The 19,648-nt window shown below is 35.8% G+C and overlaps 1 protein-coding gene across 1 annotated transcript; it reads right to left on the bottom strand.

The window, feature by feature from the left end:
• Nucleotides 1-3,051: 3,051 nt before the first annotated feature.
• Aga (aspartylglucosaminidase) lies at nucleotides 3,052-13,993 on the bottom strand. The gene is made up of 9 exons (XM_076853678.1): nucleotides 13,786-13,993; nucleotides 11,748-11,901; nucleotides 11,059-11,171; nucleotides 10,014-10,126; nucleotides 8,057-8,171; nucleotides 6,803-6,878; nucleotides 5,457-5,564; nucleotides 4,646-4,779; nucleotides 3,052-3,288 (listed from the first exon to the last, which is right to left on the bottom strand). Exons 1-9 carry the CDS (start codon nucleotides 13,910-13,912, stop codon nucleotides 3,188-3,190), a joined length of 1,041 nt encoding a protein of 346 aa, XP_076709793.1. The 5' UTR covers nucleotides 13,913-13,993; the 3' UTR covers nucleotides 3,052-3,187.
• Nucleotides 13,994-19,648: the final 5,655 nt, after the last annotated feature.

Raw genomic sequence — 19,648 nt, forward strand, 5'->3', positions numbered from 1 at the left:
CTGTCTGCCAGTAAAAGTTAAGACCATGATTAAATTTTCTAGGATTCCCTTCCCAAGTTATTTCTCTTGCTTTTCCCAAGTCTTAGGCAGACAGTTGAGTTCCATCTATGACTGGTTCACAAATCCTTTGCTGACTGTGCCATCTCCCTGTTTCCTACACGTCTTTCCTATAAACCCACGGAACATCGGTATCAAAACACCATCAAAGATGTGAGTTTCCTTTGTATGCATCTTCACCAGGGATAAACTAATTTTATCTTTCCAAAAGAAAGGATAACACATATGCAGTATTTAAATACTATCTTATTCAAACAGCGCTTTAAAAATGCACTTCCAAAGCTAATTCCATTTCTCTTTCTCTTTTAGATATATGGAGACATTATTTTCATCAGGAAGAGTGAGAGTTAAAGAGAAAACACCCTTTAGAAACATATGTACATTGATTTTTGTCAGCTGAACTCCCAATTTGCTGAGGAGTGACAGGCCATGAATACTTTAAGCTTCACTCTCCTTTTTCTGGTGGTAAAAGACTGCCTAACTTATTAATGGAAATATGCAAAACAGGAGTATCATCTTAAAATAAATATACTGCAAGTTTAAGTCTGGCTTCTTGTCCTTTTTCCAAGGCCTTGCATCAGATTTAAGCAAGTTGGCATCCTTCCTGGGAACCCTCGAAAGTTGAGGTTTCCTCTTCGCTTTGTGAGTGTGAAGCTGCATAACTGTCTCTTTATTAGCTTTCAGACTACCATAAGCAGCTGCTAAATCTAGACTTTGAGTTCTCATTTGTGGAGAATCTGATTTAGTGGGATAGAGCAGAGGATGTTTTGAAAAAGGCTTCCCAGCCAGCCATGATACATAGCAAAGCCTGAGAACAAGTGATCTGTGCCACTCTCAAAATTATAGCTTGCTTTTTTTTTTTTTTTGGTATGTAGATTGAACCCAGAGGCACTTAACCATGGAGCCACATCCCCAGACCATTTTTGTATTTTATTTAGAGATAAGGTCTTGCTGAGTTGCTTAGGGCCCAAGTTGCTGAGGCTGACTTTGAACTCTTGATCCTCCTGCCTCACTCTGGTAAGCTACTGTGCCTCACTAACATTACAGCTTTCTACCCTAAACTATGACAAAGTCAAAATCAAAATGGGTGCAGAATACTGAAGTTTCAGGATAATGCTGTACATATAATTTTATTATGACTCCTGATTTTTTTAGGGGTTTTAACTTTTTAATATCTTTTTATCAAAGATGTTTTAAAAATAACATGATTAACAGTTTAATAAAAACCCAATTAAACAAGTTATTAGAAATCATGTATATAAAGCCTAAAAGTAGTCAAAAGTAGAAGTTATTTTTTATTATATTACATTTATACTCCTGATACCTAAAATCATTTTTCAGAGTAAATTATTTACAATAGAAAGGGAGGCAATACGTATTCGGGTCCTTTTATAAAAATGCCATAAGATGAGGCTGTTTTTAACTTTTTCTCTTTGGCTTTTTAAAATTTTATTTATTCTGATTTGTTATACATGATGGAAAAATGCAATTCATTTCAAATTACACATATAGAGCACATTTTTTCAAGACACTGGTTGTACACAAAGTATTTTCACACCATTCGTGTCTTATACATGTTCTTGGGGTAATGATGTCTAACTCATTCCACCATCCCCTTCAGTTGATGAATGGATAGGAAAACTTTGGTATATGTACACAATGGAACATTACTCAGAATTAAGAGAATAAAATCATGGCATTTGCAGGTAAATGGATGAAGTTGGAGAATATAATGCTAAGTGAAGCAAGCCAATCCCCCCAAACCAAAGGCCTAATATTTCCTTTGATATGAGCATGCAGACCCATAATGACAATGGGGGTGGGGCATGGGAAAGGAATGGAAGAACTTTAGATAGGGCAAAGGGGAGAGAGCAGAAAAGGAGGGGGCAAAGGGGTAGGGGGGTAGGAATGATGGGGGAATGAGTTAGACTCCTGATTTTAATGATTCTGAAGGAAAAAGATGATGCTGAAAGCTGGGTGCAATGATGTACACCTATAGTTACAGCTGCTTGGGAGGCTGAGGCAGGAGAATCGCAAGTTAAAGCCAACCTCAGCAAAAGCAAGGTGCTAAGCAACTAAGTGAGATGCTGTCTCTAAATAAAATACAAAATAGGGGGCTGGGAGTGTGGCTTAGTGGTTGAGTGCCCTGGAGTTCAATCCCCTGTACCCGCCCCCCCCCCAAGAAAAAAGGGGGGAGTGGGTTGGTGATGTGGCTCATGGTTAGGTGCCCTGGGTTCAATCCCTGGTACAGAGGGAGGATAAAAAACCAAGATGATACTAAGAAAGCAGACACACAACTTCCATGTACTTTTCAGATGTAGTTCAGAAGTTAGGAAAATAATACCAAGCCAGAAAACACATTATTGACTTATTTCTAATTGTAATCCCCACCTCTGCAAAAGACATTAGTAAAATTATAGTACAAATCAAATGCCCCCAATGATTTGTAAAAGACATGACCAATACTGAATATCAGTAGCTTAAAGACCAGAGATTTTTGTGGCTCAAAACTTTCCTACATTCAGAGCTCCATTAGAGGAGAGTAATCCAAACAAAATCAATATAATTGCTTACCAGAAGATTGCCCATATTTTCTAATATGTGCAAAATAAAAAGCATCTATATTAATAGCATTCTTCCTGCTTCAAGCTATTAGGAACACTAGGTAAAACTAATAATCAGTGGTCAGAGGTATGTCATACTGAACATAACAAACTGAAATTTAACCAGGACTAATCTGCCAAGTCTTAGTGTAACTCTTCCTTTGAGGAAGACCTAAAAGGCTTGTATACTTTAATGATTTTAAGTACTCAAATATAGCTGACTTGGATTTAGTATATTACTGTGAAAATATATTCCTGAAGTAGTAATTTCTTGCAACATCAATTAGAAATTCAAATATCATTTACATTTAAGTCTATACAACACATACACAAATGAATATTAATTTTCAGGGAGTGTACAAAGCTTAAGTAAAAATAGAAAATACAAAAATTTCAGATGTAGAAAGTGCCATTTCAGCATAAATTTATTTTTGTGTTTACTTTATACAAAAACCTTACATGATGATCATAACCTTTTGCTTTTGTTTTTTTCTTCTTTAAATACAGATAGTGACAGAGAAGATGGATTAGATGCAGTCAACTTTTTCCTCAGTTGGTTCATTTTTTAGAGAATTATAAACCATGAAACTAAACTGAGTAAATGTTGGAAGTTTATTGCAAGCAGCACCTTGGGTCAAAAAAGAGAAAGATGTGTGGTTAAATACAGGATGCATATATTTATAACCAACACAGATATTGCTATTTGCCTGGACACTGGCAATTGTATACATATGTACAACAAAGCTACAAAGAAGTACCTTCCTTAGCATTGAGTAGTTATGAGACAAAGAAAGAAAGGAAAAAACAACAAAACCCAAAAAACAGGTGGTGGGGAAGCAATTCCCTTGAACTTCAGAAAATCTGCGGATTGTTCCATACACATGCTGTTGTTTCTTTTTTTAATGTTTTCACGTTCCTTTCTTACAAGAAATTATTCAGGAACATCATCCAAAAATTTTTATTTCCCTAGCCTCTAGAACATTCCTATGATTCATTCATTAACACCCCCGCCCCAACATCACTGCTTCTTATTCTTTTCTACTCTGTTAATCTCACAGAAATAAGAGTTATTTGACAAGGTGCTTTTTGTATTGGGTTCATCTTCTGCTTAAAAACCCTTGGGGGAGATGTCCCTTCTACTCTCATTACTTCAAATGTAAGGTACTAGTCATTTTAAATTCATCTACAATTATATAATTAGCATTTTCCATCCTATTAAATCCAACTCCGAGCCTTCTACAGTTTATTTCTTAAGAGAGAATCAATGAAACTGACTTATTTCATACATAAAACCTTCCTCCCCATAACTCTGACTGACTTTTGTGTTTTAGTACTTAAAAAAGAATAAGGAATTCCTCAAACAAGTTTTTCAAATGCAGACGTGTGGGAAGTAAAAGATCAAAGAAAATAATAAGCAGTCTAACCTAATAAGTCGTATTGATCAATAAGCTGTATATCTTCCCCATCTGAATACTCACTAATGAGAATCAGCAGTGGTTGATCTTAAGATGCTTTGAAACTGTGATAGGCTCATACGGAAAGTAAATGAAGCAAAAGACATGCCTCAAACACAGTGCAAAAATAATTCTGCAAACTTCTTTGGTTTACAAATTAGTAATACATTTTGTTCTTTTGGAGTTCCCAAAAGATCTAAATGGCTGAAATATTTAAGTAACAATTAGAAAAGAAGAATGGGAAATAATTTATCCCTACCTCTTTCTAATTAGTAAAAGCATCTGACTAAATTAGTACATCTCAACATGTAGGGATAAGAACTAAGAGCCAAAGAACAGACCATAAATAACTACTGGTAGTCAACAAAAAAGGGTTTTAGGTATATTTTAACACTTTGTGGGCCTTGAAAAACAATCAATTAACATTTACTCAGAGCCTACTCTACATAGTTCCCTTTTCTACTGACTAGTATACTGTACAATATAGTATTTAAAAGGGTTTGCATAAATCAAAATTCAAATTCAACTTACCATAACTTCCAGTTACATTGGCACATATAACAGCCCCAAAAAACTTTGGAAAATACTTCTGAATTCTTGAAATCACTTTTTGGCAAGCTATGGTTGGATCTTCTCCTCTACTCATATATTCTACAGCTTGGTAGCTGATTTAAACAGAGGAAACTTCAGTATCACAGAACAAATGCAAACTCCAAATCAGGTAACTTTAAATAGAAATTTAAAACCAACAAAACTGTCATATTTGATAGAATACATATAATGAGTGGGAGTGGCTAATTCTCACTAAAGCATCAACATTGAAGCAAGGAAATCTTGATATAATGTCATCTATTCAAGTCATCTACCATTAGTTTCAGACTAAGAAATTAGTTTTTTTTCTGGCTTAGTATTTTTTGATTCTGGCTTAGTAATAACAACCAGAAATCACAGAGAATAGAGGTTACATTTAAAAGAGAAAAGGTGCTACAATTAAAGGAGAAAATACTGTACACGTAGGCAACATGAAGTTCTAGTGATTGACTGCACATAGGGACTATGTTTCGTACTTTCATCAATTATCTTAGCTCTTTGACTTAATGGACTTACATTTGAATAAATTATAAATATTCTCATCTGTGAAGTAGGGTACTATTCTATTTCATGGAACTATGATTACTTAATTTGAATGATCAATAAATGATAGGCAAAAAGTTTGTATATAAATTTCTCAAAAGCTCTTGTGCACAATCAGATTATGCAAAACAAAAACTCATTTTGTATCTTGACAGAGAACATATCCCCTATAAAGATCTCTAAAATTTACAAATGTAAGAAGTCATACCTTGGCAGAAAACGCATCAATATATCACCATTCCCAGTGGCTGCAGCTGCCCCTGCAGTATCATCAGCGTATGCCCCAGCTCCAGGTATTGGTGAGTCTCCTATGCGACTTTATGAGCACACAGCATAAGAATTTAGGACAGGAAATCAAGTGTAAAATAAATTATATTATGAGCTGTTTCCAAAATATAGGATATTTCCACATAACTACTGATTATTGTTTTAAGTAAATTCTTCACAACATAGAGAAAAGACTTTTGTTAGTTTTTCAACTTAGTTTTCACAAACCTACATTAATTAAGAATTTATTATCAGACATGGAGTATAAAAAAGTTGGACTTATAGAACTGATGAAAATGGTGGTAGCTTGATACCAGGGAGTGAGGGAACTGGAGACATGTTGGTCAAAGGACACAAGATTTCCATTAGACAGGAGGAATAGCTTTATGAGGTCAATTGTATATCATGGTTATTACAATAACAACACCTTTATTACTGTCTATTTGAAAAGTGCTTGAGAGCAGATTTTTAGTTGTAATCACCACAAAAAAATAATTTTGTGAGGTAATATATAAGTTAAATCACTATGTCTGTGTATGTGTGTATACATATATGAAAACATTATACATGTCATAAATGCTTTTTACTTGTCAATTTAAAAAATGAAAAAAAAATTGTAATCAGCTAGTTACATGCCAAGCTGATATTCAAAGATTTACAGCGACTTTTCTATAATTACCATTCTTTATCATCTGATTTCTGAGTTATTTTAAGAGGCTCAAAATTGATTTTCTTTGCCTAACACCTATTCTTGCTTCCTATGCAATATGCCAAAACTCTTGACAAAGCTTTTCCTTGTAAAAAATCTTTAATCCTTTTCCACCACTTCAAAATAAAATTTAGAAGTCCTTAAACTAACATAAGACTCCTTGAAATATGGTTCCAGTCTTCCTTTGCAGTCTTACCTTCCACCACCTGCCTCTCCACCATGCACTGACAATTTCTTCAGCCAGCAGAAGCCCTGAATGTGAAGTGAGCACTACTTTTACCTACCAGTGCCTTTGCTGTGAGGATCCCCTTTCCTTTCTTTGACTCAAGGATCAGTTCCTAGCTAGCATCACCTTATTGGCATTACTAACTACTTACTTTAAGCCACCCTAAACTCTAAAGCACTGGCTCTGGCTCCTCCTTTGGCACTTAGCAGATCTAATGTGTTTTCTTTCACATTTATCTACATCAGCCATGAGGCTGGCACTCTACTTGGTTGTACTATCCTCCACAGCACCCAGCACATACTGCTTTACATTTATATATATTTGAGAGTTCTGTTCTTATGAAAACACTAACCCAGGTATTTTGAATTTTATACCATTTGTAGATGTACCAGCAGCAGTACGTCCAGTCTTATGGATTACAACCATACCTAGAAGTAAACAAAAAGTTGTCAGTACCTAAAGTTTACTTCAAATATAACCACATTATTGAGCAGTTGATAACTTCTTGGACTGAATGTTAGCTCCCCAAAATTCATGTCCACAAAGTGATGAATTTAGGAGGGAGGCTTCTGGGATGTGATTAGGTCATAAAGGCATAGCCCTAACAAATGAGACTATTACTTTTATTAAAGAGGCCCAGAGAGCTGGCTAGCTCCTTCTACTGCATGAGGACATGAAGAAGGCATCACCCATGAGCTAGGAAATGGGCCCTCACCAGACACAGGATCTACCCATGCCTAGACCTTGGACTTCTAGCCTCCACAACTGTGAGAATTAATTTCAGTTGTTTGTAAGTCACCAGCCTCTGTACTGTGTTTTCACAGCCTGAACTAGGAAAATAATATAAATATGCTCTCATTAATTTCACGTAGAAGTAAAGAGAAAATTTGTGGATAGTGAAAATTATATCAGTAGTATAATTTATGCACTGTGATGACGTGGCTTCATACTGTCATTTGATAGACATCCCATATCCTTCCTCTTCAAATTGGTGAATCACTTTCCATTTTTTTTTTTTTTTTCAGGGGTAATTCCAAATAAAATTACTGAAATGGACTAGTAGAAAAGTCTGTCCTAAAAACTTGGAAAAAATTATTTAAGGCCACTTTAATATAGCAAATGATAGCCAGGCACAGTGGCATATGCCTATAATCCCAGAAATTTGAGAGGCTGAGGAAGATTGCAAGTTCGAGGCCAGCCTAGAGAAGTTAGTGAGATGCTGTTTTAAAATAGAAAATAAAAAGGCCTGGATATGTGAGCGGTGTAGCTCAGTGGCATATCATCCCTGGGTTCAGTCCCTAGTACCACCAAATAACATAAAGAACTAACTATCAAAGAATTAAAAATCAACATATGAATAGTCACATTTGATTTGGGGGGATCTTGTATTAGCAATTTAACAAATACATACATGTATACATAAAATCTCTCTTATTTATATACATACCAAAGAGAAAAAAGTGAGAGAGAGGCACTTACTTGCCAAAATCAATTGAAAAAAATGAGAGAGAGGCACTTAATTGCCAAAATCAACTTCTAGTACATGAAGAGGGATGAAGAAGGTAATTAACTTTTAATCATGAAAACTGTATAAAAGACAAATTACCAATAGTATCATGACCATAGTCATCTTCTGCTTTTTTATAGGTAGGATCATCCTTATTTAAGATACCAGGTGGTTTGTAGGGTCCACAGTATTTTGAAGCATCTGGTATTACATTCTGTAAATAAGATTAAGGTTTTATTTTTAAGAAAGAGTATCTTAGAAATTGACAAGTAGTTATGTACAATCACTTAACACTAGTAAGAAACATATGGTAATGTAAACATAAAGATTAGTTGAGTCTTATGTGAAAATTGATGAATATATAAGTTTACAAAATTCCCATGCTAGTCTCAGAATTACATACTATGGGTTAGATATATATATAACACATAGAACAGGTCCCTGAATTTTGTCTTTATTTGCTAAAATTCTAAGCACAATACAAGATTTTTTTTTAATTAGATATTAATCCAATGGAATAAAGTACAACACAATGGTACTCTTCAGAATTTTTTCCTGGATAAATAAGAATTCTGAGACTTAAAACCACGGTTTGTAATCCACATTTTTCTTTCCAAAGCTAGGCTTATGAAATATGCTCTAAGTGTGGTACTCTAGGATTCCTTTTAAATTTTTTTGTAAAATATATTTTTTTACTTGTTGATGGACCTTTATTTATTTACATGCAATGCTGAAAATTGAACCCAATATCTTACACATACTAGGCAAACGCTCTACCACTGAGTTGCAAACCCAGCTATCCTTTTGAATCTTAAAGGCACAAAAATATAATCCACATTTATGAATTTAGGTGATATACATAGATTGGTATTAAAATAAGGACTGGGTGAGGTGGTAGACTCCTGTAATCCCAGTGGTGTGGGATGTTGACCTAGGAAGATCTCAATTTTGAACTCAGCTTCAGTGAGGCTGTCTCAAAATTTAAAAATACAAAGGGCTAGTTATATAGCTCAGTGATAGAATACCTGATGGGTTCAATCCCTACTGGCATAAAAATAAACAAATAAATAAAACAATAAAACAAAACAAGAAACTACTACAGGTTGATGATCCCTTTATCTGACATTCTTGGAACCAGAGATATTTTGGATTTTTGATTGTCTTGGATTTTGGAATATTTATAAGTATACCATGGGGATGGGACTCAACTCTAAAGCAATTCATTTATATTTCATATACAAGTTTGTTTTGTATACAAGTGGTCTGAAGGTGATGCTATACAATATTTTTAGTGCACCTGCATTTTAACTATAATACATGAGGTGTGTAGAGTCTTCCACTTGTGGAACCATGGCAGAGAGTTCTGAATTTCAGATTTCTGGGTTCGGGATGTTCAACCTGTACACATTATAAATTAGTATACTAGGTACCTTCCCTATTCTCTTTTATCAACCATCTTTTTCCATGGTTAATCCAGAGACATCATGGTAATCAGCAATTAGGGAAAAAATAAAAAAGATGAGGCCATAAGATAATCAAAGAAGGAAACTGTATGGAAAAGGCAAACTGATTTATGCTAAAAATTCCATTAAAGACAAATTATCCCATTAGTAGCAAACAAGAAACCTAATGGTATAAATCTTTAACTGAAGTGATGGGAAGATGCTGGATATATAATTCATACATATATATACTTCACACAGATAAGATCTGGAAAATATTTCAGACTTATGTTTCCCAAACTTTGACTTTTTCAGCATTTATCCAAGGAAATATAAGCAGAAAATCTCTGATGGGGGCAGCTCCAATTCCCAGAATCTTCCTAGTCTGCAAACAACTGCCAGAGACCAGTAGTTCTTCACCCTGGATGTGAACCAGAGCCTGCTAAAGGAGCTCTCATGTCAATGCCCAGAGAGGCAACTTAAATCTCCAGCTGTAACATGTAGCCAGGATGCTAAGAAGCATCCTCAGCAATAGGCAGGCAAGAGAGAACTGAAAGGAAATAATTTTAATATTTTCAAGTAATTTATTTTTGAGATTGAATACATATACATACTCTCCAATTATTTGGCTGGCAATTCTGAGCAAGCCAATCCGAATGAAGAGCTTGAGAAGCATTGGTAGATAAATCCTCATTGGTAAACCCCATACTTTCAGCAAACTTGGTGGCTGGAGATTAGGAAGGAAAGTATAAATTAACAAAGTATCATCTTTCAAGCAAAATGTATGTGCTGGAGGCATCCTAGGTCAGCTGCCTCTTACATGTGGGTACACAAAGACATCCAGAGGGGTACACAAAGTTTCCTCAAAGAGTTTTCACACATGAACAATTTTAAGGAAATCAATTTCTACATCTTCAACTTCCATATGTCCTACTTAAAGCTGATCTGCTTGATTCCCTGGGTGTTGTGTTATGCAGAATCCTTTGCTACCTCACCTTCACCATCTCCCTCTATCTTACCAAAAAAAAAAAAAAAAAGGCACACTCTCACCAATACGGACTCTTACTGCTCTGACCAGTTGTGATGATCATGATCAGGGTGTAAAAAGCTTTGTGACAGCAAAGGGACAACTGTATTCAACTGAATGAGTACCATTCTTTTATTTGTCAGGTACCTTGAGATTTTGTACTTACAGCCAAACTGAAGGAAACCTATTGGAGTCACTAGATAAACATATCATTAAAAATAATTTTTGATTATAGTCCACTGTATAATTTCTAGTATACAGTGTGGAAAGTCTTCAAGTAAGTGATGTTGTCATAGCATATTCCTTCTAGTCCTATCTTTTTATGTTAACAATGCTCTCTAGGTTAATGATGCACCCATAAAAATGTAATAATATGTGAAAAAAACTGATGATGAACACTATTTCAGTCCAGCATTTACTCATCTATAGGTAATAAATTATTATTATTTTTTAAAATCCTATTTTAAAGACAAAGAAAGTAAGGGTTAGAAGTTAAGTTACCTAACCAGTTAAATAGACATTAAGAGCTGGAATTTGAACTGAAGTCTTTTCTTTTTGGATTTTGAGTACTATTTTTCACAGGGATGACTACAGACAAGACTAGAAAGAATTTCAGTATAGTTAAAAAATACCTGACTCTCCTGCCAAAAGTGTGTGTGTTGTATGTTCTAGTACTTTCCGTGCCACACCAATAGCATTTTTAATTCGTCTAAGATCTCCTACTGCTCCTACATTCATGGTAGTGCTGTAAGAAAAAAACGTAGTATGTATTAAGATATTTTCATAGGTTCATAAATTTAAAAATATTGCTGTTCTCTAAGCAATACTGTTTTGTAGGATAAATTCCATAATCTTGCACAGAAAAGCAAAAAGCACATTCATGAAGTTCATAGATTTCCACAAGATCAGTATTAGAGAAAAATCGGAAAATCAGTTTACCATATATTCCAACAGAACTAAAATTCTTAAACATAGCTTCTGAAAGAGGCTTTAAGGTTTCTTCTGGTCAGACAAACCACCATATTTGTGGATGTCAGGTGAATGATGGTTTATAAGGTCAGAGGCAAACTTTCTCCCTGTTATAGGAGAAGATCTATTTTCATGTACTATTGATATTATTAGGATAAATTATTCACTTTTAAATAACCAAGAGGGAAAATCCTTGTGTTTGAAAATGCCAAGTACAATAAGCTAGTGGTTCTGACCTGTGACAAAACTCACACCTTCTCCCATTTTGCTCTTAGGAGAAATTACAATTCTAAATGTAGCTTAACATGAAGCACAGACACAGAGAAGCAATCTCTCTGAAAGGCATTCTTACCCATCCATGATCATGGCATCCAGCGTGGTTTCCCCAAGTTCATCAGGACTTCCTCCAAAGCCTACGGAGCCATCACACTGCTCTTTCTCACACATAGTACAGCCATTCTCAATGGCATCGAGGGCAGAACCACCAGATTCTAACACCAGCCATGCTGTTAATTAAACCAAACAATGCTCCTTTATATATATATTTTCCTGATGCCAAATGCAATTTGAGACTTCCTATTTTAATTTGCCCCGTTTTTACACTCAGTTAAACTGAAATGTCAGCAAATTAGTTTATCAAGTATACAAATCAGTCAGAGACAAAAATCACATCACTGGTTACTATAAAGAATTCAAAGAATTTGGCTACTGCTACAATGTGAGGTGTTTTTTTTTTCTTTCACTTTTTAATAGCTATTTTTTCTAAGAAAAGCAGTATCCTCTCCTTTATTTTTAAAGGTACAACTGAAACTACCCAAAGACAGTTAAACTGACAATCTATTAAATCATCGCCTCACAAATTTCTTCTGCAAAAATATGCATAATTATTACCTTTTTTTTGAGGTAACACCTATTCTAGGACAGTCTCGATAAAATTCTAAGAAACAGTTACAAGAGAGACTTCATATGAATTAGTTCATTTAGTCTTCTTAACAGTTTTTGAGGTAGTACTGTGCAATTCCTCATATTAAAAAAGAGGAAATTGAACCATAGACTTAAGAAATTTTTTTACCAGCTGAGCTCAGTTTTAAAAGTAGTTACTTCAGCTATGGTGGCCATACTTTCAGTACTGTGCTTTCTGTGGATCCCTGTACACTGGGGTAGGGGAGGTCTTCCTTGAACACTTTACCCATAAAAACAGAATTCCTTGAACAGCAGGTACTGTCAATAAGCACTTTAATTGTCACTAATGGACCTACAGGCTTGAAAGTACATTCTGAGAAATTTCCTGTAAGGCAACTTACACAGAATTGTCCCCTGCCCAGATTGCTGGGCTTCTTTGGGTCTCACTGTTGCTATGAATCTCTTTCTCACAACCTGATTCCTTATTTTCTATGATGCCTATGCCCTGCCTATAAACATGGCAGTTTACCTCCTTCAAATTCTGGATCCAATTCTGCCACCAGAAAGTCAATCTATTAGATGGGGTACGAAGGGTATGAAATTACTCCTGCAGTAGTATGTCTTGAAACGAAAGAAACAAACATAATACGATATGAAAATGCCAGGAGATTGGTATATACAGGATAATATCACGGAGCAAAAGATGGGAATCTGATTCCGATTGATTAAGGGCATTAGGGAAGGCTTCCTGGAAGAGGGGATACCATAGCTTTTAACCTCCCTGACTGCCAAGGAAAATTACATAGGGAGGTTTTGTTTTTTAAAAAAGCAGATGACCTAGTTCTAGCAGTTAAATCAAAATCCCAGGAGGTGGGGCTCAGGCACAATGATTGTTGAGAAGCTCCTCGGATAATTTTAATGTACCTCCCAATCTAGGTGACAAGGAAAGGATATCAGAGTGTTACCAAAAAAAAAAAAAAAAAAAAGTTATGTGGGAAAAGAATATGCTATCTTTTGGGCAAAAAAGGTTGTCTAGAAATTAAGAACCCAGGGTACTGAAGATACATGGAGGTGGGGGTGAAAAAGGGAAGGTGGAGAGGTAGACGCCCGGCAAAGACTAGGTATCAGGCAAAAACCAGCGTAAGTGCCACTGGAAGAGTAAAAGCTGAAAGACCCGAAACGTTGGAGGTCAGCAGGACAGTGTAATATATATTAGTGCGGGGTGGGAGTGGGGGGCAATACAAGGAGTGATCCTAAATGACAAGGACTTAAAAACACAGCCTCGGAGGACGATGGAGTAAAGGTCAATTGCAAAAGACGCTACGAAGCGGGCGAAGCAGGAAGGACTGGAAGCCGAGGCTGCGGAAGGCCTGGCCAATCGGGCGCTTGCCTGCCCTGCAGCTGCAATGGGGCCAGCCAGTGGATCCTCCCCACCCCACCGCGACCTCTTGCAGTGCAGACACCCACCCCCGGCCGCCGCTTCGCACCTGCTTCGGTTGCACTCTTAAAAGGCCAAGTGTTGAGGACCAGGGGCAGAGTGTTGAAGCCGCGCACTAGGATCGGGCCGAGCAGGAGCGGCACGAGAAACACAAACAAATTCGACTTCCGCGCCATAGTTGCGCGCTAAGCCGACAAGCGCGAAATAAGTCCCGGGCCAAGCGACCGGCGCCGACCCGCCCGGAGTTCAAGCACTCGTGATCTCCAGGACCCCGCCCATCTGATGGCCACGCCCTATCCCTTTGGTGCGGGTCCCGGTCCCTCAACTCTCGCGAGACGCGACCTTCTCAGGGATCGCGTTAGAGGTCGGCCGTAGTGGAGCTGCAGGCTTCCTTCCTACTGAGGTTCTTCGTGTTAAGCGCAGTGCAGAGACATTTACTTTTATTAGTCAAATTGCTGCCTTCCTTGATGTTAAGTGTAGATTGAGCTTCATATTGGAAAATTAGTATGAAATCATGCAACTCTGGTTTGCTTGTCCCTAGGAACTTTGGGTAAATGTTTATTGTTTTTGTACTTATTTATCCTCTGAATTAAAAGTGTAAATTGAACTTTGCCTCGTCTAAAATGTAACCTGGAATTCCTCGGGGATCTGAAATGGTTGAGTATGGGTGAAGAGTTAAGACCAAATTCATTTTAGATATTTTCTACCCGTACTTTCCTTGCTCAGTCTTCCTACCACAGCTTTCTGTAGGACGTCCTCTCCTTACAAATCCCTGAGCTGGAAGAAAAGGACAATCTGGGGAAATACAAATTTATCCTCTACATAGCCCACTGAAGTGCATCTATGCCTCCAGGCAAGAAGTCTAGCTCCATTCTTTGTTAAAAGTATTTTTACCTGACACCATTAAGTACTAAATAAATGTTTGAACAAAAGGAGGGATGGAGACTTTACATGCAAGGTAGAGGCTGTTCATTCTGATATGTAGGTTGCTGCACAGATGTGCAAGCGTGGACCCAAAATCCCTTTGGGATTGTGGAATGCTTGCCCGTATAGCCAAAGGAACAGAAGTCATTTTTAAAGAGCATCTATAACTCTATTCAGACTGGATGGGAGTTGTGCGGCTTACAAAATCTTCAAGGCCCTTATTGCTAGGAAACTGAATACATAACTTAAACTGCCTAAAATAGCCTCGAAGAATTATCCCAAGGCAGGCAACTGCTATTAAAAAGTTAGATGTAACTAAAGGAAATTCCATTTATGGGCTTTTGGAGCAGGAGCAGCCATTTTTGCTGGCATAATGAGCATAGGCTAATACCAGGTGAAATGTAAAAGATGGGTGAAATGGTGTAAGAAATCAAAGAAAACATTGTCTTCTGAATTTTCCTTAGCACCTGAGCTGAGTATTGTTTATCCAACCTAAGAAACTGAGACATACCTTCAGCAACAATAGAAAAATACAATACATTCAAAATTGGTCTCAGTGCCTATTATTCTCTGTTTCTTAAGGTGTCTGGAGCTGGAACACTTTTAACTCTCTCTGTTCATTCTTCTCCAAAATTCTCTTCCCTTACTTGAATTCAAAATCCTGTTAGAGAAGTTTATCTCATCTATTGGTAGGAGGAAAACAGTTAAATTATATTACAGTGAGAACATCTGGAAAAAAAATGTCTCAGTATGTCAACTCTCCCATGGACATTGGTGTTTAAAATAATTAATATGCAATCTCAAAGGAATCCACTTTATTTAGTGTCTTTTTGTGGCTATTAAAATACTCACTCTTTGGGTCCATTTTGCCTAAACTTAGATTTATGTCCATATCTAAATCTTAAATTAGTTTATTTGAGTTCCTTCTGAAATATTATTTTTTAACTAACATTTGGAGAATAGTTTAGGTTTTAAATTTGGTGTTCTCATGTTTCTCTCAGGTTTTCTTCTTTTTTTTTGAGGGAGGGTACCAGGGATTGAACTCAGGGGCACTTGACCATTGAGGCACATCCCAGCCCTATTTTATATTGTATTTAGAGACAGGATCTCACTAAGTTGCTTAGTTGCTTTTTGCTGAGGCTGGCTGGCTTTCAACTTTCAATCCTCCTGCCTCAGTCTCCTGAGCTACTGGAATTAAAGGCATGCGCCACGGACACCTGGCTACTCTCAGGTTTTCATTTCAGCCCTGAGGTAGCTGTATCTTTTTGCTTTATTTTGAGGTAAATCCAAATGAAAAGGGACATCTGTTAACAATTAGGTAGTTGACTTAAAAAAAAAAAGCCACAGTTTTTCCAGCATGCACTCCAATTTTTTACCCATTAAAATCATTAATTATATGTAACAGCAGTGACATGTAGTACTACTGATAAATCAAAAAATAGATATAAAGATCTTTTATTTAAAATGCATTCTAAAATGCATTGTACAATTTTGTTTGGAAAAACATCTATATTTCTCAATGGAACTTACTTGTAATTAACAAAACTTCAGGATATTTTCAAGACCTTTGTTTTAAAACTCAGAGTAACTACACATAAGCTGTGATTAAGTTAGTAATTTTCCTGAGCCACGCTTTCTTCATCTGTAAAATGGAGATAATAATAATGTTTTTTTTCTTATTTTACAAAATCTCATGAATGAGTCTCATGATGTTAGAGTACTAATTAAATAATATTTTGTTGCTTTAATTGACATTCACCAAATATTCATAAATTGGTATCAGGAATAAGTAAAGCAGAAAAAAATTGATTTGAAATACAGAAATTTCCACAGAAATAATAATTAATTTGATACCTAAATGCATTTTAAAGCAAACATATAATTTTGACTGTATTCAATGGGAGTTAAAAATAATGTATTTAGTCTAATTTGAGCAGTCTAAAATTTAATTGAAATGTTTATAAAGCTGGTGCATGGGAGGGCTGTGAGATTTCTGAATGTCTTAAAAACAGCATCCTCCAGAACTACCAAAGAAAATGTCTCAAATGGAACTTTAAATGTTACAAATATAGCTATCCTGCGTGTGTGTATGTGTGTGTGTGTGTGTGTGTGTGTGTGTGTGTGTGTAAGATTGAGGGGGGTTAGTTTTGGGCAGCTCCAGGCTCCCCTCCTTTTCCTCTAAACTTCATGGCTTTCAATTTATCAGTCTCACAAGGATGAAGAGTTGAGTCTCTCCTGATAGCATTTGAAGCTGTGGTTCCACAGAGGATTTAACGCTGTAGTTGCAGGGAGTCTAGGTATTTCAAATCTGAGGCTTAAAAAACTAAGCCATCCCCTCCGGCTTTTGCACTGATGCTGTGAAATCCATTTGAGAAACATGCCCATGTTTCGCTACTTGTTCAAAGCTGTAAGCGTGACTTGGCATTGAAATAATAATTTTTTTTTTCAAACCTCCCCACTGAACTATTACCTGGGTTATATAAATACAGTCTATTTATTTGATTGGCATTTGCTCTTGTCATTTTCACAAACTCTTAAGTAATGATTTTTGCTGATGTTAGAGCATTGTGGTACTGTATTTCTAATTTAAATCCATTTTTATATTAATCCAGGAACACTTGATGTTACTACCTGATTGTACATGCTGGATGTAATTAGAGTCATTATACAGAAGTAAGTGTCATCTTATTATTCTCTAAATGAGAAAAGAAGTATTCTTCCTTTCTGAGATAATTTTTCTGGGTCATGCCCCCCAAACCATTGTTAAAGTAGTAGCAGATTCAAATCACAAACTTTCTTTTGACTTTTTAACCTTTAAAAGTCATCTGAGTGATTTATAAAGACCAAGATTGTCTACTGGAATATTGTTGACCTGTTAAGTGATTTTGCTTCTCAAACTAAGTTATGTGCAGCATATTTTCAATTTGTAACTGTAATATTATGCCACTACTATAATAAAGGTGTAATGAGGCTACAGTAGATCATTTTACATAGTGGACTCTGCTTTTTATGACAGTTGTTTATAAGGTTATGATGTCTTCATAAATGTGATCCATTACAATAGTAAAGGCCTAGGGCAACACAACAGACGTCATGATGTCTTTCTACCACTTAAAAAATCACTTTGAAATTGTTAACTAGTGTCAAAGATGTTTCTAATAAAGAAATTCAACCATAAAAGCAAAATTCCAAGTAACAGTCACTTAATAATGAGTATTTCATTTATTTAAAATGATATACATTTGTTGATTATGATTTAATGGGAAAATATTCTAATAATGATTATATATATATCTTGTATGTAACAATGCAAATTGTTTGTTTTTTATCAATGGTTTATACAAACATTTGAAAGAAATGATTATTTTACTTAGTGTTTTTCATTTTTGCTTTTAGAAATACCTATATGTTCTTCAAATACCCTTAAGTAATCTAGTTCTTATTGGAAAATAACCAAACTTTTAATATTTTGGTAGGTAATTGGTGAAAAATCTTGGTTTTGTATGCACTATTGTATAACCTACTTTTAAATTTAATATGCCTTTAAATTCTTGTCATTAAGAGACCTGTCATTAAAATGTATGCTTTTTAAATTTTTGTAAAATACAAACATAGAAAGGAGTATCAAGTAAATATATAGACTAAAGAATTTTATAGAAAATGAACACCCACATAATCACCACTATGTCAATAAATAGAGAACTGTCAGCACTTCCCCAAATTTCCTAATTGTCCCTACAACATATTGTTTGAAATGTTTTTATTTTATAAGAGCAATTTTTGGTTCACAGAAAGATTGAGCAGAAGGTACAAAGATTTCCTATATGCCCCTACCCCTATATATAACAGCCTCCCTCATTCTCAATATCCCCCACGAGGGGTGGGATACATTTTTACAACTGATGGACCTATATTGACACCGGAAGTTCACAGTTTACATTAAAGTTCATGCTTGTTAATGTATATTTAGTGGGTGTGACAAATGTACAACAGCATGGGTCTCATCATTATTGTTCTGTACAGAGTATTTTTACTGCTTTAAGAATTCTCTGCCTTCTGCCTCTTTATCCCTTCCCCTCCCAATGCATGGCAACCACTGACCTTTTTACTGTCTCCATAGTTTTGCCCTTTCCAGAACATCATTTTGTTAGAATCTTATAGTTCCATAGGCTTTTTATATTGCTTGTTTTACTTGGTAATATGTGTTTGTTTTCTCTATGTCTTTTCATGGCTTGCTAGCTCATTTCTTTTTAGTGCTGAAAAATAATATTACATTGTTTGAATGTACAATGGTTTATGTATCCCTTCACCTACTGAAGGACATCTTGGCTGCTTTCAAGTCTTGGCAATTATGAATAAAGCTGCTATGTGCAAGTACAACATAATGGTTGTATAAAATTCATTTATGACTTCACAAAAACTTAATCATTGATTTCTGTTGCCTTTTAAATTTTCAGTCCTTGTATATAAATAATTTTTCAGAATTCATTTGTCAGATATTATATCAAGTAATATATATTGTATATGAATTTGTGCATATAGGAATAAATTTAAATATGTATAAATTCAGGATTCATACAGGGCTCAGATGGATGAGCAGAGTTAGCTCAGTCTGTTACTAACAGATTTCTGAAGGGTCTGGTTAGAGATTAAGAACCTCTCAAAATTCAGGGCAAATTCAGGAAGTTAGGTGGTTTGACAGAATGGTATCACATGACCTTGGATTCTGAGGAAGGAGCATTTCAATGGTCCTACCAACTTTTTAAATTTTCTGCTGGGTGCAGAATTGACTGGGCAGAGGGAAGAAGAAGAACTTAGAGGTGGCTTAAAACAATAGGGATTTACTTTTTTGCAACTAACAAGGTGTAGAAAGCTGCTGGTGTTGCTTCAATAGGTCTAAAATGTCAGAACTTATTTGTTGTCTTCTTGTTAGGAGACAGCTCCTGTTTCTCCAAACACATATCCACAGTCAAGCCAGGATAAGGGAG

The sequence above is a fragment of the Callospermophilus lateralis genome, chromosome 4 (genome assembly GCF_048772815.1).
Source record: "Callospermophilus lateralis isolate mCalLat2 chromosome 4, mCalLat2.hap1, whole genome shotgun sequence".
NCBI lineage: Eukaryota > Metazoa > Chordata > Mammalia > Rodentia > Sciuridae > Callospermophilus > Callospermophilus lateralis.

Coding starts and splice junctions, on each gene's coding strand:
- Aga (XM_076853678.1), bottom strand. CDS start 13,912: ATGGCGCGGAAGTCGAATTTGTTTGTGTTTCTCGTGCCGCTCCTGCTC. Junction 10,127..11,058: donor ACTTTTGGCAGGAGAGTCAG/GTATTTTTTAAC, acceptor CCTAATCTCCAG/CCACCAAGTTTGCTGAAAGT. Junction 3,289..4,645: donor CAATGTAACTGGAAGTTATG/GTAAGTTGAATT, acceptor TTTTGACCCAAG/GTGCTGCTTGCAATAAACTT.